Source organism: Aquarana catesbeiana, linkage group LG03, assembly GCF_042186555.1.
Source record: "Aquarana catesbeiana isolate 2022-GZ linkage group LG03, ASM4218655v1, whole genome shotgun sequence".
Classification (NCBI taxonomy): domain Eukaryota; kingdom Metazoa; phylum Chordata; class Amphibia; order Anura; family Ranidae; genus Aquarana; species Aquarana catesbeiana.
Window position 1 is genome coordinate 680,151,986 of NC_133326.1, and position 27,440 is coordinate 680,179,425.

General features: G+C 44.5%; 1 protein-coding gene across 2 annotated transcripts in view; it reads right to left on the bottom strand.

Annotated features, from left to right (window-relative positions):
• Nucleotides 1-27,440, bottom strand: part of LOC141133522 (uncharacterized) — a 93,550-nt gene that overhangs the window by 16,246 nt on the left and 49,864 nt on the right. For both annotated transcript variants that reach the window (XM_073622951.1, XM_073622950.1), the window contains exons 3-4: nucleotides 15,643-15,969; nucleotides 957-1,322 (exon numbers count right to left, since the gene is read on the bottom strand). In XM_073622951.1, coding sequence (XP_073479052.1) covers nucleotides 957-1,322; nucleotides 15,643-15,969 — 693 coding nt within the window. The remainder of the gene's footprint in view (nucleotides 1-956; nucleotides 1,323-15,642; nucleotides 15,970-27,440) is intronic.

Sequence of the window (27,440 nt, forward strand, 5' to 3'; positions counted from 1 at the left end):
TATTATTATTATTATTTTTATTCAAGGGTTTCTATTTGGTCTGGTGACAATCTTCTGCTATCTTGGCAGTGGTGAACAGTTCTTAAAGTGGTTGTAAACCCTTACATATACCCAGTTAAGTAACTGGCCTCAGGTGATACACAGAGATTAAACAAATCCTCCTACATAAGTTTCACCTGTTTATGTACAGTCCTCTCTTATCTACATCAGTTCAAAGTCCTGAATTATGAAGCTTGTCTGAGAGTTCAGAAAAAAAGAGGGCAGAGAGCTGATTGAATGGAAGGGACACCCCCCCTCCACGCAGCTCACAGGAACAGTGCTGAGGCCGTCAATCAGCTGGAGGTCCCTATCCTGTCCCCATTTTGCTCTTGGTGTCAGGAAAACTTTTCAGAAGTGACTCATGCTGATAGCAGAGGAAAAAAAGCAGCAGACAGAAATAACACTCAAGCCCCATACACACTATCAGAATTTCTGCAGATTTTTGTCTTCAGATTTACCAAAACCATATAATATGAGGTCAAACCTTAGGAGTTTCAATTTGTATGCAATCAGGCAGGCCCTTGCACTACATGGTTTTGGTAAATGTGAAGACAAAAATCAGCAGAAAATCTAATAGTGTGTATGGGGCTTTATTGCTTTTATTTGAGACAAGTACAACACTATAGAGGGATATGCTTTTTAATATTTCATGTCTGAGGTTTACAACCACTTTAATGTGGCAGTAAATGGCGCTCATATAGTTGAAGGCATGTATTGCTGCAAAAGCTGTTTTTTTTTTAATGGGCTAATAATTTTATTTTTCCAGCTTGAGTTCTAGACAGCACACTAATAATTGGTGTAGGAGAAAACAGATATCATTACTCAGATGTGCCTCTGGCAGCATAAACTCTAAATACACTTTGGTCTTGTTTAAATAACACATTTTGACATTTTTGACAGTCAGTTAATACCTTTACCTTTAACTGTTAAAGGTGTCCCGGGACCTTCTTCCAAGAATGTATCTATGCGGTTTGGACTTCCTTCTCGCCCAAAGCATTGTCTAAAGATCACTCGGCAGTAGAAGGTGGTGTTATCTGGTCCATGGAAGTCTTCCAGGTGAAGATTAGATCCATCCACCAATCTGGTTTTACCCTTGTAATCCGGGTGTATGTAGTCCAGGTTTGGATGGTAGACATAGCTCTCTCTAGCATCCCCAAATATCCAATAGACTTCTGTTTGTAAGATATCATTGTTCTGTTGCAGGGTGAAGCTGCAGTTTATTGTAACAGGTTGATGGAATTCCACTTCCTCTGTCTGAGTGATGTTTAAGTTGTTTGTTTTACCTTAATGTAGGGCAGAGATACAGTTGAATTAGACCTATTCAGTTAGGTGGACCGATCAATAATTCTTTGAAGAGAACCTGTAGTCAGACCAATAATTTCAACAAAAATTCTCCAATAGGATTATGTGTGAAAATATTTTATTTATATTATTTACCTGTAAAGCATCCCTTATGTAGACATCAAAAAACCCGAAGACCGATACTATTTGCCTCCATCTTGGATGTAATGATAGCTCACAGCTGTAACCTTACTGGAGAATCCAGGTTTTTTTGTTTTTGCAATTTCAGAAGTACAATTCAAGTGAAGGAAATATACCGTAATTTATGGAATGAAAACGCTTTAAATGGCCACGTGACCATATTAGGTCAATATAGTTATAAACTTCTCTGCCTCTAAAAGCCTCTGGCTCTAATCACCTCTGGCTCTAATCAAAAAAGGTTGGGCTTGTGGTTCAGTGATCCCACCCAGTTATGTAATAATAGCAAATTAATATTTGCTATTTTCACATGATTCTCCTCTTAGCCAATCAAAAAAATGGGTCGTGAGGAGCAGGGAGGAGATTTGCGGCCAGGGGAGAAGCAGGAGAAGGCTGATGGACCCACCAGCCATCACTTCAGGATGGCTCACCATCCGGCTCAGCCATCCAGCACTCCCCGGCTAGAGGAGGGGATGGGCAGGACAGAGGTAAGGGGGGTTTTTATATGGTGTTCCCGGTGTTTGTCTCTCTCCGGGGGGGGGCATTGGTTTGCCGCCCCCCCACACAAATTATCGAGCACCAGCCACCATTTATAACAGCTGCGTTTCCTATGCTGTGATTGGCCCACAGCTATCACATGGTACCTGGGCCAATCGCAGCACCCTGTACAATGTGATAAGCTATAGCCAATCATAGATCATTAGTAACTACAGCTGTCATTAATGTAACCCATTCATGAGCTCAAAACTTTACTGTTACAATGATGACCCCCCCCCCCCCCCCGAAGAGTACAGTGTTACTATGGTGACGCAGAACCACTTTGCTGAAAGTATGTAAAAAAAAAAAGTAAAAAAAAAAAAAAAGTGTGCAAAAGAAAACATTTAAAAAAAAATTGAATAAAAAATTATTTAATCTTTTATTTTTTTACATACTGTCACCAGTCAGTGCCCCTGATTACCGCCAAACCAGTCATATGATGATTCTGTACTGCACTGGTGCCAGTATGAAAAAAAAAAAATTTAAATTTTCTAAAAAATTGTGACAACAAATTACAACTTCAAAAAACTTGCCATGCCTCTTACTAAATGCCTCAGACTGTCTACTTTCCAAAAAAGGGGTCATTTGAGGGATATTTGTATTGACCTGGCATTTTAACCACTAGCTGCTCGCCCACTGTCATATGACGATGGGATGAGGCAGCTCTCTTTCTGGGCGGACGTCATATGACGTGACCGCCTTCCCGAGCCACTAGGGGGCTCTCGCGTGCCCGCCGCGTCACTGGGCACCCGATGCGCGTGCCTGGAGGCCGCGATGTCCGCCGGGCACCCGCGATTGCCCAGCAACTGAGCAGGACCATGGATCTGTGTGTGCAAACACACAGATCCACGTCCTGTCAGATGAGAGGAGACCGATGGTGTGTCCCTTGTACATAGGGACACCAATCGATTACCTCCCCCAGTCAGTCCCCTCCCCCCACAGTTAGAATCACCTCCCTAGGACACACATTAACCCCTCCATCACCCCCCTAGTGTTAACCCCTTCCCTGCCAGTCACATTTACACAGTAATCAATGCATTTTTATAGCACGGATCGCTGTATAAATGTGAATGGTCCCAAAAATGTGTCAAAAGTGTCCGATATGTCCGCCTCAATATCGCAGTCACAATAAAAATCGCAGATCGCAGCCATAACTAGAAAAAAACAAAAAAATAATAAAAATGCTATAAATCTATCCCCTATTTTGTAGACGCTATAACTTTTGCGCAAACCAATTAATATACGCTTATTGCGATTTTTTTTTACCAAAAATATGTAGAAGAATACATATTGGCCTAAACTGAGGAAAAAATTTGTTTTAAAAAAAAAAATGAGGATATTTATTATAGCAAAAAGTAAAAAATATTGTGTTTTTTCAAACTTGTCCCTCTTCTTTTGTTTATAGCGCAATAAATAAAAACCGCAGAGGAGATCAAATACTACCAAAAGAAAGCTCTATTTGTGATGAAAAAATGATAAAAATTTCATAAGGGTGCAGTGTTGCATGACCGCGCAATTGTCAATCAAAGTGTGACAGCGCTGAAAGCTGAAAAATGGCCTGGGCAGGAAGGGGGTGAAAGTGCCCTGTATTGAGGTGATTAAGGGCCTCAAGAAATGAGATAGGCCATCAGAACATAAGGTTTGATCAATTTTCAAATATAATGTATATCATAGTTCAGGGGTAGGCAACCTTTTGAGCACAGTGTGCTGAAAAATGTTTTCAAAGAAATTGAGCGTGCCAATTTTTCAACTTCACACTCTCCATATCGAAAAGGATTTTTTTATAAAGTATGGTAAATGCTGTAAACTACTTGAGTAATAGTAACTAATTACCATCCTGCACTCTCGTGCCTTAGATTAGCCCCAATTCCTGCAACTCCACACACAGATCACTGTCCCCCCACTGTACTACCCTGCACATCTGCCCCACCTCTGTACCCCCCTGCTCATCTGTCCCAGCAATGTAAGCCCTTTTCTTATCTGCCCCACCACTGTATCTCCCTGCAAATCTGCTCCACCGCTGTACCCCTATGCTCTTCTGTTTCACCGATGAACCACCTTTCCACCTGTCCTAACACTGAACCCATCTGCTCATTTCCCCCACCACTGTACCCCCTGCTCTTCTGTTCCACCTCTGTTTCCCCTGGTCTTCTGCCCCACCACTGTAATCCCCTGCTCATCTGTCCCACCAATGTACCTCCTTTCACATCTTTCTCGCCACTGTACCCCCTGCACATCTGCCCCACCTCTGTACCCCCTGCTCTTCTGCCCCACCTCTGTAACCCCCTGCTCATCTGTCTCACTAATGCACCTCCCTTTCACATCTGCCCCAACACTGAACCCCCCCGCTCATATTTTCCACCACTGTAACCCCCTTCTCATCTGACACAACACTGAACCCCCCTGCTCATCTGCCCTATTACTATACTGTACTGTGCTCTTCTGTCTCACCGCTGAACCCCCTTCTCATCTCTCCCACCACTATACATCCTGCACTTCTGCCCAACCACTGTACCCCCTGAACATCTGCCCCACCGCTGTACCCCATTCCTCTGCCCCACCATTGTACCTCCTGCACATCTGTCTCATCTCTGTACCCCCTGCTCTTCTGCCCCACCACTGTAATCCCCTGCTCATCTGTCCCACCAATGTACCTCCTTTCTCCTCTGCCCCACCACTATAACTCCCTTCTTATCTGGTCCATCACTGACCCCCCCTGCTCCTCTGTCCTACCACTGTACCCCCCTGCACAACTGCCCCACCTCTGTACCCCCCTGCTCTTCTGCCCCACCAGTGTAACCCCCTTCTCATCTGTACCACCACTATAACCCCCTTCTCATCTGTACCACCACTATAACCACCTTCTCATCTGGTCCATGACTGAACCCCCCTGCTCCTCTGTCCTACCACTGTAACCCGCTGCTCATCTGCCCCACCACTGTAACCCCCTGTTCATCTGTCCCACCAATGTATCTCCTTTCACATCTTTGTCGCCACTGTACCCCCTGCACATCTGCCCCACCTCTGTACCCCCTGTTCTTCTGCCCCACCTCTGTAACCCCCTGCTCATCTGTCCCACTAATGCACCTCCCTTTCACATCTGCCCCAACACTAAACCCCCCTGCTTATATTTTCCACCACTGTAACCCCCTTGTCATCTGACACAACACTGAACCCCCCTGCTCATCTGCCCTATTACTGTACTGTACTGTGCTCTTCTGTCCCACCGCTGAACCCCCTTCTCATCTCTTCCACCACTGTACCCCCTGCACATGTGCCCCACCATTGTACCCTCCTGCTCTTCTGTTCCACCGCTAAACCCCTCCTACTCATCTGCTCCACTGCTGTATCCTCTTCTCATCTTTGATATGTTTGATATGCAGAGTGGTGCAAGGAAGCAGAGATGAGACACATCTACCTGTCCTGGCACACTCATCCTTCTGATCCACCTCTCACCTCCAGCCCACGTGCTTGTATGGGATGTATGAGATGTATGCAATGTATGGAATGTATAGGATGCATGGGATGTGTGTGATGCATGGGATGTATGTGATGTATGGGATGTATGGGATGTCACATACAAGCATCTGGAATGGATGCGCAATGATAAGCTCAGGTCAGGGGCATTTTCTGAAAACAGTGGGCCTGTATGCAAGATTGAGCCCCCGCAGCTGAGAAAAAGTGTGGTGCCAAGCACTGCAGCAAAATTGGGTGTGATTTTCATTGCGCTGAATACTGGATGTGGCTTAAAGGGACACAGAGTGCAGAGGGGTTCAGTAGTAAGTGACGCAAAGTTGAGGGGTCAGGTGTAAGTGATGCAGAGTTCAGAGGTTGGGAGTAGGTGACGTAGAGGTTGGTAGTAGTAAATGATGCAGAGCTGAGAGGTTAGTAGTAAGTGACACATACACACAAACACATAAATATATATAAATATATATATAAATATTTTTTTTTTTTTTCAACAAAGTTCCCAAAAGCTCAACAGTAATTCCACAACACGGTCACCTGATTGGGGTTTTCTCAATTACAGTGAAATCTCTTCTTTCTGAGATTGGTAGTGGCAACCAAGAGAGTCGTCTTCCTCCAGATGGTGGGCGGGGCTAGCAGGACTGTGATTGGCTTTGGCAGTGGCCAATCACAGTCTTCCTCCTCCTGGAAATGGGGCCCGCCCCCCCTAGCAAAACTGCACCCAATCTCTTCCCCATCACAAAAGCTGATGAGCTACAGCAAAGTTAGAGAACCAATCAATTTTTCCCATCTTTTCCAATGTGTGGGGGCACAGTGCCTCCCCCCTCAGTACAGGTGCGGTGTGGGGAATTGTGAGATTGGAATACATTAGTGTCTCACCGACACTTCCCTGCACTGCTCTGCTGCTGGGGAGGGAGTCGGGTGCCGGCAAAAGAGGCTTTGCATGCTGCCTGTGGCACCAGTGCCCGGGGTAGCCAGCCCCTTCCATAGTTTGTGGACTCTAACTTTTACACAAACTAATTAGTAAACATTTATTGGGATTTGTTTTTTTTTTTTTTTTACAAAAGTAGTAGAATATATCTTAACCTAAGTTTATGTAGAAATTTGATGTTTTATGACAGAAAGTAGAAAATGTTTTTTTTTTTTCAAAATGTTTGGTCTTTTTTTGTTTATATCACAAAAAACAAAAACCCCAGTGGTGATCAAATACCACCAAAAGAAAGCTCTTTTTGTGTGAAAAAATGATATAAATTACATTTGGGTACAGTGTTGCAAGACCGAGCAAATGCCAGTTAAAGTAGCACAGGGATGAATAGCAAAATGCCCTGATCATGAAGAGGGTAAAACCTTCCGGAGCCGAGGTAGTTAAAGACTCTACAGAGAAAATCCTGTAATAATGTAATGTACCCAATAACAACTTAACCACTTGCCGAACGGACAGGCAAATGGGCGTACACGTACGTCCCTTTAAATCTGCCACCCTGTGGGTGGCACGCGCGCGACCCTGCCATGAGCTCCGTGAGTGTGATCGCGGGTCCCGCGGACTCGATGTCCGCGGGGCTACCCGCGATCGTCTCACGGAGAGGAAGAACGGGGAAATTCTGATGTAAACAAGCATCTCCCCACTCTTCCTAGTGACAGGACACTGATCACAGTCTATTTTGTAGATGCTATATCTTTTGTGCAAACCAATCAATAAACGCTTATTGCGATTTTTTTTACCAAAAATATGTAGAAGAATACGTATCGCCCTAAACTGAGGAAAAAAATGTTTTTTTATATATTTTTGGGGGATATTTATTATAGCAAAAAGTAAAAAATGATGCGTTATTTTCAAAATTGTCGTTCTTTTTTGTTTATAGCGCAAAAAATAAAAACCGCAGAGGTGATCAAATACCACCAAAAGAAAGCTCTATTTGTGGGAAAAAAAGGATGTCAATTTTGTTTAGGGGCCACGTTGCACAACTGCGCAATTGTCAGTTAAAGCCATGCAGTGCCGAATCGCAAAAAGTGCTCTGGTCTTTGGCCAGCCAAATGGTCCGGGGCTTAAGTGGTTAAAGTCCATCAACCATAGACATCAGGTTGACGTTACATTTTGTATCTTAGAAGCTCATATTCTTTCAGCTGTTAGTTTGTATAACATTTTGGTGCAACCTACATCCGTGTAATGTACAGTAGTGATGGTCATCTCCATCTAGCGGTTGAGGTGCACACTACTTAGTTCAGTGTTATCCCACTGGAGTGAGAACACCAGAAACCTCCAGAAACCTGCGGGGGGGGGGGGGCAAGGTTTTGACTGCCTAGGGGCCTCCACAGAGTTTAATCCTTCACTGTTCAAATCTCATTAAGGGTTGCTGGCCTCTAGCTTGCATCATAGCATGATAGGCCTACTCAAATGGCATTGGATTTCTCCTGGTAGAGGCCCCTCCGGCTCACCAATAACCCAGTTCTCATGAAATGCCTGTTAGAGGTTGGGTGGAAGAGAATGTGCTTTAACATGCACTATAAAGTTATACATTTCCCTAGGAGTTTATCTATCATGTTAAGCAAAAGAATTACACATACCAACATATGTATACATAAAGTAATGTTTATTTCCCATAATAATGCCCTAATCAAGAAATACCATCTGTAGCTTTTACTCACCAAAGTGTATATTTGCATAAGTTTACAAACGGACCCAAACAAAAATATACCAAATTCAATTTATTTTAAGGTCCATCCATTCACACATATACAGTGCCTTTAAAAAGTATTCATACCCCTTGAAAATTTCCACATATTGTCACGTTACAACCAAAAACGTAAATTTATTTTATTGGGATTTTATGTGATAGACCAACACAAAGTGGTACATAATTGTGAAGTGGAAGGAAAATGATAAATTACATTTTTTTTACAAATAAATATCTGAAAAGTGTGGCGTGCATTTGTAGTCAGCCCTCTTTACTCTGATACCCGTAACTAAAATCTAGTGGAACCAATTGCCTTCGGAAGTCTCCTAATTAGTAAATAGAGTCCACCTGTGTGTAATCTAATCTCAGTATAAATACAGCTGTGAAGCCATCAGAGGTTTGTTAGAGAACCTTAATGAACAAACAGCATTATGAAGGCCAAGGAACACAACAGACAGGTCAGGGATAAAATCGTGGAGAAGTTTAAAGCAGGGTTAAATTTAAAAAAATATCCCAAGCTTTGAACATCTCATGGAGCACTGTTCAATCCATCATCTGAAAATAGAAAGAGTATGACACAACTGCAAACCTACCAAGACATGGCCGTCCACCTAAACTGACAGGCCGGGCAAGAAGAACATTAATCAGAGAAGCAGCCAAGAGGTCCATGGTAACTCTGGAGGAGCTGCAGAGATCCACAGCTCAGGTGGGAGAATCTGTCCACAGGACAACTATTAGTCGTGCACTCCACAAATCTGGTCTTTATGGAAGAGTGGCAAGAAGAAAGCCATTGTTGAAAGAAAGCCATAAGAAGTCCCTTTGCAGTTTGCGAGAAGCCATGTGGAGGACACAGCAAACATGTGGAAGAAGGTGCTCTGGTCATATGAGACCAAAATTGAACTTTTTGGCCTAAAAGCAAAATGCTATGTGTGGTGGAAAACTAACACTGCACATCACCCTGAACACACCATCCACACCGTGAAACATGGTGGTGGCAGCATTTTGTTATGGGGATGCTTTTCTTCAGCAGCGACAGGGAAATTGGTCAGAATTGATAGGAAGATGGATGGTGCTACATACAGGGCAATCTTAGAAGAAAATGTTACAGTCTGCAACAGACTTGGAAATGGGCTGGAGGTTCACCTTCCAGCAGGACAATGACCCTAAACATACAGGCAGAGCTACAATGGAATGGTTTAGATTAACCACTTGACAACTGGGCACTTAAACCCCCTTCCTAACCAGACCAATTTTCAGCTTTTGGTGCTCTCACATTTTGAATGACAATTACTCAGTCATGCAACACTGTATCTTTATGAAATTTTTGTCCTTTTTTTCACACAAATAGAGCTTTCTTTTGGTGGTATTTAATCACTGCTGGTTTCTTTATTTTTTGCGCCGTAAAAGAAAAAAGACCGAAAAATCTGTAAAAAAATACATTTTTCTTCATTTCTGTTATAATATTTTGCAAATTAGTAATTTTTCTTCATATATTTTGGCCAAAATTTATACCGCTACATATCTTTGGTAAAAATAACCCAAATCGGTGGATATTATTTGGTCTTTTTGAAAGTTATAGAGTCCAAAAGCTATGGTGCGAATATCTGAAAATTGATCACACCTGAATTACTGACGGCCTATCTAATTTCTTGAGACCCTAACATGCCAGAAAAGTACAAATACCCCCCAAATGACCCCTTTTTGGAAAGAAGACATTCCAAGGTATTTAGAAAGATGCATGGTGAGTTTTTTGAAGTTGTCATTTTTTCCCACAATTCTTTGCAAAATCAAGGTTTTTTTTTTTACTTTTTTTTTTTTCCACAAAATTGTCATATTAGCAGGGTATTTCTCACAGACCGCATATGCATACCACAAATTACACCCCAAAACACATTCTGCTATTACTCCCGAGTATGGTGATACCACATGTGTGAGACTTTTACACAGCGTGGCCACATACAGAGACCCAACATGCAGGGAGCACCTTCAGGCGTTCTGGAGCACCCAGGCCAATTCTGACATTTCTCTCCTACATGTAAAAATCATCATTTATTAGCTAGAAAATTACATAGAACCCCAAAACATTATATATGTTTTTTTAGCAAAGACCCTAGAGAATACAATGGCGGTCGTTGCAACTATTTATCTCGCACAGTATTTGCACAGCAATTTTTTTAACGCGTTTTTTTTGGAAAAAAAACTGTTTTGTGCTTTACAAAAACCAAAATAATAAAGTTAGCCCAATGTTTTTGCATAATGTGAAAGATGAAGTTACGCCGAGTAAATAGATACCCAACATGTCACCCTTCAAAATTGCACGCGCTTGTGGAATGGCGCCAAACTTTGCTACTCAAAAATCCCCATAGGCGACGCTTTAAAATTTTTTACTGGTTACATGTTTTGAGTTACAGAGGAGGTCTAGGGCCAAAATTATTGCTCTCGCTCTACCGATCGCAGCGATACCTCACATGTGTGGTTTGAACACCGTTTTCATATGTGGGCGGGACTTACGTATGCGTTCGCTTCTGCATGCGAGCACACAGGGACAGGGGCACTTTAAAATTTTTTTATTTTTTTTTATTGTTCATTTTACTTTATTTATTTTATAAAAAATAAAAGGAATTGCGCTAGTACATGTGCAAGATATCATAAAAAATATATATATGTATTGCTAAGTGCAAAATAAAATAAAAGTGAATGTGAATGGCAATTGATAATAATCCACTTTAATGTCCCAATAAAGTGAGAGCTCAATATAGTGTGTAAAGAACTCCAATTCGCCCAAAAAAAGTGCAAACACAGGAAATCCAAATGATAATTCAATCAGTGACAGCAAAGGAGGGTCCACCACCAGGGATAGAAGGGGTTGCTCCTTACCGGATGGCCATGACCCCCCACTACAGAGGATCACAGCAGGCAGATAAGATGTTACACAGAGATTGAGGACTTCTAACAGCATCCACCAGGGGTCGCCTCACCGTCAATCCCTCCAGCAAAGCCAATGGCAGGGATACACCATAGAATGAAAAAGGAGCTCACATAGTGTAAAACCATCGAGAATGTATTTAAAATCAAATCACAAAGTGAACACTTACAAAACGTATGTAGATAAAAAGCCTTAAGTCCGGCTCCCTGGCCACAGGAGCACGGACAAACCCGTCCTACTGGAATGCAACACCGTCTGGGGGTGACGTCAGTGCGTCGTCTGGCTCCGCCCTACGCGTTTCGTGACATCATCACGTCTTCCAGGGGCACAGGTGGCGCACTGCGTCACCTCCTTAAATAATCCTAAAATAAAATAAAACCACGCCTCGCTATGGATTGCTGTGTGCTGCGAGTCACCCAGGACGCCTCGGAAACTTCCGGCATTCGGATGCGCTTCACAGCACAAGCCATCAACAAAGGCTATGCTGTTCTGTACGTTTTGTAAGTGTTCACTTTGTGATTTGATTTTAAATACATTCTCGATGGTTTTACACTATGTGAGCTCCTTTTTCATTCTATGGTGTATCCCTGCCATTGGCTTTGCTGGAGGGATTGACGGTGAGGCGACCCCTGGTGGATGCTGTTAGAAGTCCTCAATCTCTGTGTAACATCTTATCTGCCTGCTGTGATCCTCTGTAGTGGGGGGTCATGGCCATCCGGTAAGGAGCAACCCCTTCTATCCCTGGTGGTGGACCCTCCTTTGCTGTCACTGATTGAATTATCATTTGGATTTCCTGTGTTTGCACTTTTTTTGGGCGAATTGGAGTTCTTTACACACTATATTGAGCTCTCACTTTATTGGGACATTAAAGTGGATTATTATCAATTGCCATTCACATTCACTTTTATTTTATTTTGCACTTAGCAATACATATATATATTTTTTATGATATCTTGCACATGTACTAGCGCAATTCCTTTTATTTTTTATGTTTTCTCCACAATTGATGTTTATTGTCAGGATTGCAGCTTTTCAACGATTTATTGTTTATTTTGGTCTATAGCGCAGTTTTATCGTCTTTTTTCTTTATTTATTTTAGTTTGATGCTTTTTTCCAAAAAAAAAAAAATTTTTGACCACTTTTATTTCTATTACAAGGAATATAAACATCCTTGTAATAGGAATATGGCATGACAGGTCCTCTTTACAGTGATATATGGGGTCAATAAGACCCCACATCTCACCTCTAGGCTGGGAAGCCTGAAATTAAAAAAAAAAAAAAAAAAAAGATCCTGGCTTCGATCGTAGCGGTGAGTCGGTAGAAGCACCGCAAGGCGGCGGGAAGGAGGGACGTCCCCTCTCGCCTCCCGTAAGAACGATCAAGCAGTGGAACAGCTGCTATGATCATTCTTATGGTGTAGGGAATCGCCGGCTGAAAAAGCTGATATCTGAATGATGCCTGTAGCTGCAACCATCATTCAGATATCTCCGCACAAAGTCAAGGACGTTGTATGACGGCGGGCGGGCGGGAAGTGGTTAAAACGCTTTTTTTTTTTTTAACACAAAGTTGTCCATTTATACAATATTTCTACCACATAACATGTACATACCAAAAATGACACCTCAAAATAGATTCTCCTGCTCCTCCTGAGTACGGCGATACCACATGTGTGAGACTTCCACAGCCTGGCCACATACAGAGGGCGAGTACAGCTGAGCATGGCTCAGCATGGCAGGGTATGGCGGGGTATTGCGGAGTATGGCGGGGTATGGCAGGGTATTGCGGAGTATGGCGGGGTATGGCGGAGTATGGCGGGGTATGGCAGGGTATTGCGGAGTATGGCGGGGTATGGCGGAGTATGGCGGGGTATGGCAGGGTATGGCGGAGTATGGCGGGGTATGGCGGAGTATGGCGGGGTATGGCGGGGTATGGCGGAGTATGGCGGGGTATGGCGGGGTATGGCGGAGTATGGCGGGGTATGGCGGAGTATGGCGGAGTATGGCGGGGGCATGGCAGAGTATGGCGGGGGGCATTGCAGAGTATGGCGGGGGCATTGCAGAGTATTGTGGGGGCATTGCAGAGTATTGCACAGCATTGCAGAGTATTGTGGGGGCATTGCAGAGTATTGCACAGCATTGCAGAGTATTGTGGGGGCATTGCAGAGTATTGCACAGCATTGCAGAGTATTGTGAGGGTATTGCAGAGTATTGCACAGCATTGCAGAGTATTGTGGGGGCATTGCAGAGTATTGCAGAGTATTGTGGGGGTATTGCAGAGTATTGCAGAGTATTGTGGGGGTATTGCAGAGTATTGTGGGGGTAATGCAGAGTATTGCACAGCATTGCAGTAGTGAGGGATGGCTGAGCATGGATGGATGGATGGATGGATGTCTCTGTGCAGCGCTGTGGGCACTACACATACAGCCCACAGCGCTGCAGACATCCATCCGTCCCCCTCCCCGCTCACAGTGTACTGATCGGTACACAGGAGGGGAGGAGAGGAACCGGCGTCATCAGATGACGCCGGTCTGTTTACATGTGATCCCGCCGTCATTTGACGGCTCGATCACATGGTAAACGGCCGCGATCAGCGGCCATTTACCGGGATCCGTGATGCGCCGGGTCCCCTGGACCCGGCGGTCACGGATGTGTTCGGGTGCGCGCCCCAGGGGGCGCGCAAGAGGGGAATTCTGGGAGGACGTCATAGTACGTCCACCCAGAGTTATCCAACCGCCCTGCAGCCGTCATTCGGCTATGGGCCGGTTGGTAAGTGGTTAAAGTATATTCATGTGTTAGAATGGCTCGGTCAAAGTCCAGACCTAAAGCCAATTGAGAATCTGTGGCAAGACTTGAAAATTGCTGTTTACAGACGCTCTCCATCCAATCTGACAGAGCTTGAGATATTTTGCAAAGACGTACATTCCCAAAAAGACTTTCAGCTGTAATTGCAGAGAAAGGCGGTTCTACAAAGTATTGACTCTGGCTGAATACAAATGCACGCCAAACTTTTGTAAAAAAATTTGAAAACCATTCATCGTTTTCCTTCCACTACACAATTATGTGCCTCTTCATGTTGGCCTATCACATAAAATCCCAATAAAATAAATGTACGTTTTTGGTTGTAATATGACAACATGTGGAAAATTTCAAGGGGTGTGAATACTTTTTCAAGGCACTGTAAATATTATTGTAATGATGTAGCACCCTGAAGTTTAGGCAGGGTTGCTCCTCACAAATTTACTTGCCAGGTGTAGTTATCCTTGTTGATTGCTAGAGATCTATTGATTCTCCCTAAGTTTGGCCTTGTTGCACATTTCTCTTCTACCACTAGGTGGCCGGGTACTTGGTGGTACTAGATATGAGAAGGGCAACACAAGGTCACGTTAGGGGTATGTGGGGTGTCTCAGCCAATGGACAGGGGTTTTCTAGGATCCCTTGGCCTGCTGGGAGAGCCTATATATTTAGATGGAGTCAGGTGATCTACACTATGTTCTGTGCCACCTATATGGCTGTCTGGGTGGACATGTGTTGTATTGCCCGGGCTGCTAGGACGAAAATTGGGCCTATTCGGGGCACATCTGGCTGCTAGGCTGTCTGAGGGCCTATCCAGAAGCAAGAGAGCAGCGCAGGGTTGGGATTGTGGCTTGCAGTCCAACCAAAAGTTGTGTTTGGAAGTAGAGGGGAAAGCTGTCGCCACTAAGGGACCAACCACCTTCTTACCAGAGACCACAGTGAGTAACTAAATGCAAGTACCGGTGCAGCATTCTCACCAACCGGGGACTTTCGGGAAACTTCAGTGGGTATCAAGCCAGGGACCCAGCCAGCGGAGGTGACGCTTGCAGAGCAGCCTTGTGTGTCAAGCTAGGGACTGAGCTGGCCAGTGAGGTGAAGCTTAAGAGGTATCTTGAGTGCCAAGCTAGGGACCCAGCAGCGAGGCGGGAGTGATGCTTGAGGAAGATACCACCGTGAAGATTGGAGGAGCTCAAGGGATTCAGTGGCAGTGGGTCTAGTGAGAGACTGGGAGCTCAGTGGGCTTGAAGAACTACAAGGAGTGATTGTAGTGGAAGTGAAAGGAACTGTTGAGCTTTGTGTTAGGAGCTGTTAAAGACTGTTGTCATAGGAGACACAATTCCTGCACATGCAGATGTGGCATCTTGCTGGATGCCTTTCTCTGCATGGCTGTCCTCCTGTTGAAGTCTCGAAGTCTGCCATTTGAAAATGCAACTACTTAAGGGTGTCCTGGCCCTAACCCTCTTTCCCCAAAAAAAGTTTGTTAAGAGAAATAAAATCTCTTTTGCATTCAAGAAGTGTCTGGCGCCCAATGACTTTAATCACCTTGCACCCACCATGCCTCACAACCCACTATATACAGGAGGATGTCAGCTATCTCTGGCCCTGGAGGTTCTTATTAGACTGAAGAAGGCCGGGGTCCTTGCTACAATTACAGTATATTAGATATTGGATTAAAGAAGTTTCTAACACACTCAGAACATCTGATGGAGAAAAATAAATCACCCACCTATAATAAGAAGTTGCGGTCCAAGATAGTAATATGTGTTTTTCTCTTCATTATTAGGAGATATGTTCACTTGCCAGCAATAAAAGGCATTATCCTCACTGGTAACTTGATTGATTTGGAAAGATAAAGAATTATTCTTATAGGTGCATTCTCCGATATTTGTGCCGCGGTCACATCCAGTATCTCTGTCTGGGGTCCTCCACACATGACAGGTGACGTCACTTGCAGATGTTAGGTTGTTACTTGTGAAGTGACCCAGAAGTGTCACATTATCTCCAGGAGCAGCAAAGATCACCGGTATTGTCTCCAGACCGGGGTCATTCCTATCTGATATAGAATAAAATATTATTATAGACAAATTTGCCAAAAAAAACCCTCAATGCGTTTTGACATTTTTTTCTACAGTAAAAGCTGAGTTTCAGGCAAACAGCCAAAGACACAGTCAAAAGGTATATATGGGAGCTGATTTGTTCTTGCAAAGGATTTGTATTTCTGCCTATCCAGTCATGAATTTAAACAGCTCTACCACACATCACAGCCCGACTCGGCTCTGGCTCGACTCGAGGCCTGATTTTTGGACTGTAAAAGGAGAAGCAGCTCTTCCTTTATCACTCTGCATTTCCTCTTATCAGCATGCTCATTGTTATTAAGAGCACTGCAGCACAACTGCTTGACTCCTTGTGCTGCTTCTCCCTCTCCCAGTCTTAGCTCTGCTGTACAGGTGTCTGCAAAAAGGTTGACATCTCCTTTCTCTGAATGGCAGAGGTGCCAAGCAAAAGTCCCCCTGTGTTCACTATAGAGAAGGCAAGTGGCTCAAGCAGTACCTGGAAAAAGACCAAGACTGACTCGTTGTGAAATACCAAATACCAATGCTAGGGAGTCTATTATTGTTGGAGACAGTGGGAGCCCATTATTACTGCTAGGGGTCTATTATTGCTTCTGGGGATCTACTTTTGCTGTTGAGCAGTGGGGGTCTGTGATAGGTGCTGGGGGTCTATTTTTGCTGGAGGAAGTGGGGGGTTCAATATTGGTGCTGGGGGTCTATTATTGATGATGAGAGTCTAATAACCCCTTTTTATATCTGCCTTATAGCAGATTTACTGCTACAGGGTGGCCGCTCTGTTCAGAATTATGTATATATACGTGATTCTGCTCTTCGGGTTTGGGTGTGAGTGCACGCCACTGTTGACTCACTCCCCGCTGTGATTTTACAGAGCGGGAGCTGATCAGTGAGTCCCACGGCCCCATGTCAGCTGGAACTGCTCTATAGAAGGGACGGACTGCACCTAAATGGGGAGGGTGCAGATCTCCTGGGAGTGAAGATGGGCGAAAAGTTAGAGGTGCTTTTAAACTAGGCGACGGGGGGAGGGTCCAGAGATAGAGATAGTCAGCGAGGAACATATTCCAGAGGGTAGTATTGGGGGCATTAGTGGTAGGTTGACAAAAGCACCGAAAACCAAGGTAAGTATAGTAACAAGTCCAAATTGTAATCTCAGAGCACCCAATAAGAGGATAGTATGCAACCGGTCTAAATTGCATGGCATGTTCACCAATGCCAGGAGTCAATTTCTCCCTGCAGTACTATTTTTCTGCCACTAGATGTCCTCCGTCTGATGGCCAGCATCTTTTAACCAACTGACTCTGAGCCCAAGTCACCCTGGACCCACCCCTAGCCTGTGACTGGACAGTGAAATGAGAAGCAGGACAGTGAGGAGCTCATCCCTCTGCCTCTGTAGATTTACCTCCCTCAAAAGAAATGACCACCATCTTGGTCGTTGTTCACCGTCTCACTAAGATGGCTTATTTTATACCTGTTAAGGGGGTACCTTCAGTTGAACAAACTGCAGAGTTAATGGTTCAAGAGGTATTTTAAACTACATGGAATTCCTGACGATGTGGTGTCTGAAAGAGGAGTACAGTTTACTTCAAAATTTTGGAAAAACTTTTGCTCAGCCTTAGGTGTAACAGTTACTCTGTCTTCTGCTTTTCATCCCTAGTCTCATGGTCAGACTGAGAGGACCAATCAAACCTTGGAGCAGTAGCCTCGATGTTTTGTCAGTTATCTTCAGGATGACTGGGCGGATTATCTTTCTACAGCAGAGTTTGCATATAACAATTCTAAACATAGCTCCACTAATAAGTCCTTTTTATTTAAACAACAGGTATTATGCAGTTTTTATTCCTGATCTCCCTATCTCAACTCCAATTCCTTCTGTTACCAACAGATTAACTACTCTGTAGGAGAAGCTGATCGAAACTTTGAGGGAGGTTCAGGAATGTTACAAGAAGGCTGCTGATAGACATCACAGATCACTTCCTACCTATAATGCGGTGACAAAGTTTGGTTATCAACCAAAAATTTGAAGGTCCATGTTCCTTCTGCAAAGCTGGGCCAGAAGTTTGTAGGACCATTTAGCATTCCTGCTCAAATCAATCCGGTTACCTTTCGCTTAAAACTTCCTGATAGTATGAAAATTTTTTCACATATCACAACTTAAACCATTTCATGAAAATCCCTTTTCTGGAAGAATTCCTCCACCTCCTCCACCTGTTGAGGTACAGGGTGAAATAAAATTTGTGGTGGAGAAAATTCTTGATTCCAGGATCTTTAGAAACAAGCTACAATATATGGTCCAATGGGAAGGATATGGGCCAGAAGAAAATTCTTGGGAGCCTGAGGAGAATGTTCATCCCCCTAGATTAATAAGAGAATTCCACCAGAGGTTTCCTCACAAACCCAGCCCTAAGACGTCCAGAGGACATCCTGAGAGGAGGGGAATACTGTCAGGACCTGAACCTCAGACCTCTTCAGTGCCTGGCGTTGACTCATCCCACTGAGCTACAGTACCTGACCGTGAGAATGTGTTTCCAGCGCGATCCCATCGTGCTGGTTCTCGGGTACTGTACATCTCGCTCTGGCTCGCTCATCGGCAAAGGAAAACAGTTTTGAGCGATGAGCGACAGGCATTGCTGACAGGTGTCTGGTATGAATCATGAGGGGGAACTCCGCGCCAAATTTTAAATAAAAAACCGGCATGGGTTCCCCTCCAGGGGCATACCAGGCCCTTAGGTCTGGTATGGATTTTAATGGGAACCCCCTACGCCGACAAAATGGCGTGGGGGTGCCCCCCAAAATCCATACCAGACCCTTATCCGAGCACACAGCCCGGCCGGTCAGGAAAGGGGGTGGGGACAAGCGAGCGCCCTCCCCCCCTCCTGAACCATACCAGGCCGCATGCCCTCAGCATGGGGTGGTCGGTGCTTTGGGGCAGGGGGGTGCCCTGCAGGCCCCCCCACCCCAAAGCACCTTGTCCCCATGTTGATGACGACAAGGGCCTCTTCCCGACAACCCTGGCCGTTGGTTGTCGGGGTCTACGGGTGGAGGGCTTATCGGAATCCGGGAGCCCCCTTTAATAAGGGGGCCCCCAGATCCCGGCCCCCCACTCTATGTGAATGAGTATGGGGTACATCCTACCCCTACCCATTCACCTAGGAAAAAAAGTGTCAATAAAAAAACACACTAGACAGGTTTTTAAAGTAATTTATTAGGCAGCTCCTTCTTCTTCCGACTTCGGGGGTCTTTGTCCGACTTCGGGGGTCTTCTTCCGACTTCTCCGCTCTCTCCAGCCTCTTCTCCCGGTGTCCGGTTCTTCTCCCGCTCTCCGGCCTCTTCTCCTGGTGTCCGGTTCTTGTCCCGCTCTCCGGTTCTTCTGCCAGGCTCCTCCGCTATCTTCTGCTCTTTTGCCGCTCTTTTGCTAGCGGTGGCCCGGTCTTCTCCATCGTCTTGTTCCCTCTTCTCTTCTTCCGATATTGACACAACGCTCTTTCCCGCTGTAATGCTGTGTGCAAGGTGCGCAATGACTTATATAGGCATGGGGCATGGTCACCGGGTGAGGATAAGGGACTGGTATGGATTTTGGGGGGGACCCCCACGCCGTTTTTTCCCCTTAAATTTCATACCAGACCTAAGGGCCTGGTATGCTCCTGGAGGGGAACCCATGCCGGTTTTTATTTTAAATTTGGCGCGGCGTTCCCCCTCATGATTCATACCAGACACCTGTCAGCAATGCTTGTCGCTCATTGCAAAAGAAAAAAACTGTTTTCCTTTCCCGATGAGTGAGCCAGCTCGGCGCTGGCTCCCGCGACGGGGCTCGCAGGTGTCCACTCTCGCCGATAACAGTATCTGGGATGTTGGACAGATACCTGCCTGATCTATTGGACAATCCTATCTGATCCATTGGATCTGATCCATTGGACAACCCTGCCTTGTGTCTTGATTGCTGTTGAACCTTGAACTCCTTTCTCCTCCCATGAACTTCCTATATAAGCCTTGTCTTAGCACTTCCTCTTTGCCAGGTTATTGTGCCTTGCTTTTGTCTTCCCTGCTGACATCTGTATTTTGCTACCACTTGTGATCGACCCTTGGCTTGTTACTTGACTACTTGACTGCCTGATCCCAACCTGCAACTACTCGTTACCAACGTTTTGGCTTGTTTACTGACCACTCTGTTGTTTGATCCTTATCTGCTCATCCGCTTCTGGACCCCGGCTTGCTCACACCCTTGTGGGGCAAACCTGTGGACCGCAACCTGGTACTAGCATGCAGCTAAATCCATCTCCACCATCAGGAGCTCTGGTGAACACCGGTTAGTACTTAGGCTCGGCACCTCAGGTGAGCTTGTGTCATCTCCCAGGGTAACTGCCTGTGTACCTATCCTGCCGGTTGGTGGTAGTCCTGCAACTGCTATAGCAACTGGTCTTCAAGCCTGACGCCTTATCATGACAACGTGGCTGGAAGGAGGAAGTTCCAGATGCTGTCATCCTGAGTGACCCCAAGAAGTCTGCTTCTCAAGCCTCTGCAAATTTGAAGCATATGGGCAACCTCATGCTTCAAAGCCTGAGAAAGGACCCAAGAATATGTGGCATAAAGTAGAAGGATGATTACTGGTTGGCAACCCTCCTTGATCACTGTTATAAGGGGAATGTCTCAGAACTCATCCCGTCCCCACACAGAGTGCAGAAGATAAAATCTCTTGAGGACACATTAAAGAGGATGTTATTGAATGTTTTTCCTGACTCCAGTAGGTTACAGTCTCGTGTAAAACTTAGTTTTGAGTCTTCTGTTGGTCAAGAGACGAGCGTTGAAGAAGGCGCCCGCCTAAGTGATGCATTTCAGAATTTTTTTAGTCCTCGCCACCCAGGACTGTCAGCTTCCACATTCCATCAGCAGTGTTTGCATCACATGGTGGACGATTACCTCGGAACCAAAACAGATAGAGAGCTTTCTAGCTAACGATCCACTGACCTACTGGGTCATGAAAATAGACTACACAAGTAAAGGCGTAAACTCTGGAAAAGGATATAACCATCATGGTTTGCAGGTAATGAACACAAATATTATTAACATGTATATTGCTATATTAAAGGGGAGGGGAATAATTCATTAGTTCATGAAAGTCCATGTATAAGACATAGGTGATGGAAATGATGGTATGGGGTCCACAGACAGGGCTGCCTTCCAAAAGAACTGAAACCAAGCTCCAAGATCTGAAGGAAAAACACAAGGGGAAAGGCGCCTCTGGGTGTCAAAAAAAACAGCATGTAGTAAAATGCAGGGATGATCCATCATAAGAACAGTCCGTCAGATCGGTCACGATAGCCTCTTCTGGCTTGCCGAGCATGTGGCTTGCTGTACACCGCTAGAGCTTGATGAAGGAGCGCAGCTACCGTGACATCGTAGCCCGTACGCTCAGGAAACACGTTGCTTACCAGTGACGTCACAACTTCGCGCCTGCCTTCCACCTGCGTTCCTGGCCTGGCTTTGAGTTTCATCTCCACCGCGGCCGGCTCTAGCGGTGTACAGCAAGCCACACACTCGGCAAGCCAGAAGAAGACCGATCTGACGGACTGTTCTTATGATGGATCATCCCTGCATTTTACTACATGCTGTTTTTGACCACATACATATGAGTTGTTTGCACATTGGCTTTTAATAAATTGTCTTTGATCTACACCCAGAGGCGCCTTTCCCCTTGTGTTTTTCCTTCATGAGAATAGACCACTGGCCAGAACTTGCCCAGTATGCTATTGAGTTGGTGGGCTGCCCTGCATCCAGCGTGCTTTCAGAATGGGCATTCAGTGCTGCAGGAGGTTTCGTTACTGATCATAGAACGCGTCTGTCCACAGACTCCGTGGACCGTTTGACTTTTATAAAAATGAATCAGTCCTCGATTACCATCTATGAAGCCCCTGATGCCGATGTCACTGATTAAGTCTTTTTGGGATGTGGAATCTCTGCAGGACTTCGAGGCTGCCTAGCTCTGAGGGTGTTCAATCATTTCATCCGGAAGAATGTTTTTGGTATAGGTTTCATGGGCACAATTAACACTCAAAGACTAATTTTTTCAGCACCTGTTTGACAGGTGCATATCATTGCAATTTTTTTTTTGCCTTCATCAAGAGCACCTCTATAGGGATAGAGTGGAAAGGTGCCACTGACACCCAAAGAGTAATTTTTCTGCACCTGTTTGACAGGTGCATATCATTGCAATTTGTTACAGCAAGGCCAATTCTTGCTTTCTTGCTTTCATCAAGAGTACCTCTATAGGGTTATGGTGGGAAGGCGCCACCGACACCCAAAGACCAATTTTTCTGCACCTGTTTGACAGGTGCATATCATTTTAATTTTTTACAGCAAGGCCAATTCTTGCTTTCATAAAGAATACCTCTATAGGGTTACAGTAGGAAGGCGCCACTGACACCCAAAGACCAATTTTTACTTACCCGTTAGTTCTATCCAAAGTCAAAGTGACACCAGAATGTATCCAAAAAATCTTTAATCTTGTTCCCAGTGCACTACATTGTGGCCTCATCATACACACTGGCTCTCCAGCTGTTGCTGAGCAAAATAAAGGCAGCTTGCAGGGAAAATTTCATTTTTTTTTTGAGTTTATAAATGCAATTATTGCTGCAGCAGATTCTACACATGGTACAGATCTTCCACTTTACAGGTAGACTAAGGGGACTCCCCAGGCACTATATTGGAAGAAATGTATCATTTTTATGCTTTCACTTTGAAAAACAAAAAATCACTTCTCATTTAAAAATGACATCTTTCACAAACCTTTCTTTGTGGATACATGTCCCCTAGGGCAGGATCCAGACCCCTATAACCATTGTATGCCCAATTACTTGCATATAAGCCTTCAAAATGGGCACTTTTGATTTTTGACATTTAGATCCCATTGACTTTAATGGGGTTCGTTACTCAGGTCCAAACTTTCATGGTGTTCGAAAGTCCTGGTGCGAACCGAACAGGGGTCCATTCGGCCCATCCCTAATTGTGAAGTGGAAGGAAAAAGATAAATGGCTTTCACACTTTTTTACAAATATATATGTGAAAAGTGTGGCATGCATTTGTATTCGCCCCCCCTGAGTCAATACTTTGTAGAACCATCTTTCTCTGCAATTACAGCTGCAAGTCTTTTTGGGGATGTCTCTACCAGCTTTGCACATCTAGAGAGTGACATTTTTGCCCATTCTTCTTTGCAAAATAGCTCAAGCTCTGTCAGATTGGATGGAGAGCGTCTGAACAGCAATTTTCAAGTCTTGCCACAGATTCTCAATTGGATTTAGGTCTGGACTTTGACTGGGCCATTCTAACACATGAATATGCTTGGATTTAAACCATTCTATTGTAGCTCTGGCTGTATGTTTGTACGTTGTCCTACTGGAAGGTGAATCTCTGCCCCAGTCTCAAGTCTTTTGTAGACTCTAAACAGGTTTTCTTCTAAGATTGCCCTGTATTTGGCTCTGTCATTATTCCCATCAACTCTGACCAGCTTTTGGTCTCATCTGACCAGAGCACCTTCTTCCACATGTTTACTGTGTCCCCCACATGGCTTCTCACAGACTGCAAATGGGACTTTTTATAGCTTTCTTTCAATAATGTTTCTTTTCTTGCCACTCTTCCATAAAGACCAGATTTGTGGAGTGCGCGACTAATGCCGCGTACACACGATCGGACATTGATCAGACATTCCGACAACAAAATCCATGGGTTTTTTTTTCCGACGGGTGTTGGCTCAAATTTGTCTTGCATACACACGGTCACACAAAGTTGGTCGGAAATTCCGGACGTCAAGAACGCGCTGACGTACAACACATACGACGAGCCGAGAAAAATGAAGTTCAATAGCCAGTGCTGCTCTTCTGCTTGATTCCGGGCATGCATGCCACTTTGTGCATCGGAATTGTGTACACACGATCAGAATACGCAAACGGATTTTGTTGTCGGTGAATTTGAGAACCAGATATTGTGTGAAGGACATTCCGATGGAAACTATCCGATGGAGCCTACACATGGTTGAAATTTCCGACAAAAGGCTCCCATCGAATATTTTCCGTCGGAAAATCCGATCGTGTGTACGGGGCATAATAGTTGACCTGTGGACAGATTCTCCCACCTGAGCTGTGGATCTCTGTAGCTCCTCCAGAGTTACCATGGACCTCTTGGCTGCTTCTCTGATTAATGCTCTCCTTGCCCGGCCTGTCAGTTTAGGTGGACGGCCATGTCTTGGTAGGTTTGTAGTTGTGCCATACTCTTTGAATTTTCGGATGATGGATTGAACAGTGCTCCGTGAGATGTTCAAAGCTTGGGCAATTTTTTTATAACCTACTCCTGCTTTAAACTGCTCCACAACTTTATCCCTGACCTGTATTGTGTGTTCCTTGTCCTTCATGATGCTGTTTGTTCACTTAGGTTCTCTAACAAACCTCTGAGGGCTTCATAGAACAGCTGTATTTATACTGAGATTAAATTACACACAGGTGGACTCTATTTACTAATTAGGTGACTTCTGAAGTCAATTGGTTCCACTAGTTTTTAGTTAGGGGTATCAGAGTAAAGGGGGCTGTCTACAAATGCACGCCACACTTTTCAGATATTTATTTGTAAAAAATGTTGAAAACCATTTATCATTTTCTTTCCACTTCACAATTATGTGCCACATTGTGTTGGTCTATCACATACAATTCCAATAAAATACATTTAAGTTTTTGGTTGTAGCATGACAAAATGTGGAAAATTTCAAGGATTGTGAATACTTTTTCTAGGCACTGTAAAGTACCCTAGCAAGTAAAAGAAAAATTATATATATATATATATATATATATATATATATATACACACACACTGAATATATGTGTGTGTGTATGGTGTGTATATGTATATATATATATATATATATATATATATATATATATATATATATATATAGTATAGTATGCCGTGCGACTCACATATGCACAGTAGGAAAGCCGCACGGCTTCACTGCCTGTTTCCCCTAGTAAGGATGCCAGGGCCTCCACCCAGAACCAATGAATGGGTCGGCTATGGGTGGACAGGTAAGTGTCCTAATATTAAAAGTCAGCAGCTACAGTATTTGTAGCTGCTGACTTTTAATTTTTTTTTCTCCCAGGTTGGAACTCCGCTTTAATGGCATCCCAGTCTTACTCCGTAGGGTTCAATATTGAGTTGGCCCACCCTTTGCAGCTATAACAGCTTCAACTCTTCTGGGAAGGCTGTCCACAAGGTTTAGGAGTGTGTCTATGGGAATGTTTGACCATTCTTCCAGGAGTGCATTTGTGAGGTCAGGCACTGATGTTGGGCGAGAAGGCCAGGCTTGCAGTCTCCGCTCTAATTCATCCCAAAGGTGTTCTATTGGGTTAAGGTCAGGACTCTGTCCAGGCCAGTCAAGTTCCTCCACCCCAAACTCGCTCATCCCACACTATATTGCCAAAAGTATTGGGACATCCTTCCAAATCATTTGGTGGAGGGGGGATTATGGTGTGGGGTTTGTTTTTCAGGGGAGGGGCTTGGCCCCTTAGTTTCAGTGATAAGAACTCTTTTGGTGTCAGCATACCAAGACATTTTGGACAATTTCATGCTTTCAGTTTGGGGACGGCCCCTTTTCTGTTCCAACATGACCGCGCATCAGTGCACAAAGCAAGGTCCATAAAGACATGGATGAGCATGGAAGACATGGATGAATGAAGGAAAGTTACTGGCTGTGCGGCAGAGGGGACCCGGACGTCTACGACCCCTTCGGAGGGTAGTGCTATATACATAATATACTGGAGATTTTATATATATATATAGTTCTGTCATCTTCTGGGACACGCCCAGGTTGCAGGAGGAAGGAGGAGGGCACAAGAAAAACCTTGAAAGTGTCGTATGTTGCTTCATCGCTGTAGGACGGAAGTCCCAAAGAAAATTATACAAGAAAGTATGAAAAAAAAATCCAAAAATGAAGGAGGAGGGAGGGAGGGGGGGGGAGAGGGGGCGGGTGTTTGGGGAGTGCTTCTGTGTTCATAGGAGTTCAATTTTTGCCTGGAGCTCCGCTTTAAAGTCCATGTGCAGGTGTCACAATACTTTTGACAACATAGTGTAGCTCTTTTAACCACTAGCCGTCCAGCGCACGATGATGTACGTCGGCACAATGGCACGGCTAGGCAAATGGGCGTACAGGTACGTCCCCTTTTGGACGTGGGATTGTGGGTGTCCGCGCGCCCGTTGCGTGCTCCGTGACCGTGCCCGTGGGTCCCATGGACTCGGTGTCCACCGGGGGGGCCTGCGATCGTGTCACAGAGCGGAAGAATGGGGAGATGCCTTTGTAAACATTCTGCCTTGTGACATCACAGAGATCACTGCTCCCTGTCATCGGGAGCAGTGATCGCTGTCATGTCAGTGGAAGCCCATCCCCCCACAGTTAGAACACCTCCCTAGGACACACTTAACCTCTTGATCGCCCCCTAGTGTTTAACCCCTTCACTGCCAGTGTCATTTACGCAGTAATCAATGCATTTTTATAGCACCGATCGCTGTATAAATGACAATGGTCCCAAAATGGTGTCAAAAGTGTCCGATGTGTCCACCATAATGTCGCAGTCATGATAAAAAATCGCATATCGCCGCCATTACTAATAAAAATAAAATTAATAATAAAAATGCCATAAATCTATCCCCTATTTTGTAGACGCTATAACTTTTGCGCAAACCAATCAATATACGCTTATTGCGATTTTTGTTTTTTTACCAAAAACATGTAGAAGAATACTTATCGGCCTAAACTGAGAAAGAAATTCATTTTTTTTTAGATATTTTTGGGGGATATTTATTATAGCAAAAAGTAAAAAAAATTGCTTTTTTTTCCAAAATTGTCGCTATTTTTTTATTTATAGTGCAACAAATAAAAACCGCAGAGGTGATCAAATACCACCAAAAAAAAAATTCTATTTGTGGGGGAAAAAAAAGGACGTCAATTTTGTTTGGGTGCAACGTTGCACGTCAGTTAAAGCGACGCAGTGCAGTATCGCAAAAAGTGCTCTGGTCAGGAAGGGGGTAAATCCTTTCGGGGCTGAAGTGGTTAAAATGATCCTGGACTCTTTCATATAGTTTTGGTGTGGCGCGCCTTAGGAAAAGGTGGAGGCGTGCAATCAGGTGTGCAGCGGTGAAGAAGATGTGCCGCAGAACACTGCTGGATGAGATGGGTGTGTGAGTATATTTTTTGTGGATAACACAATGATTAAGGTAAGATGGGGAAAAAAAAAACATGGCGGGGGGGGTGGGTGATGTTTCACTTTAAAGAAATAGGGTCAGAAATGTTATAGCTAAGCATATTCCAGTTATCTGTCACCAGAAAATGACTGCCAACATAATGTGAATATTTCTCATTTGACTTAATAAACATTTTATTAGCCTGCATGATAATTAAAAAAAAACAAAAAAAAAAAACGAT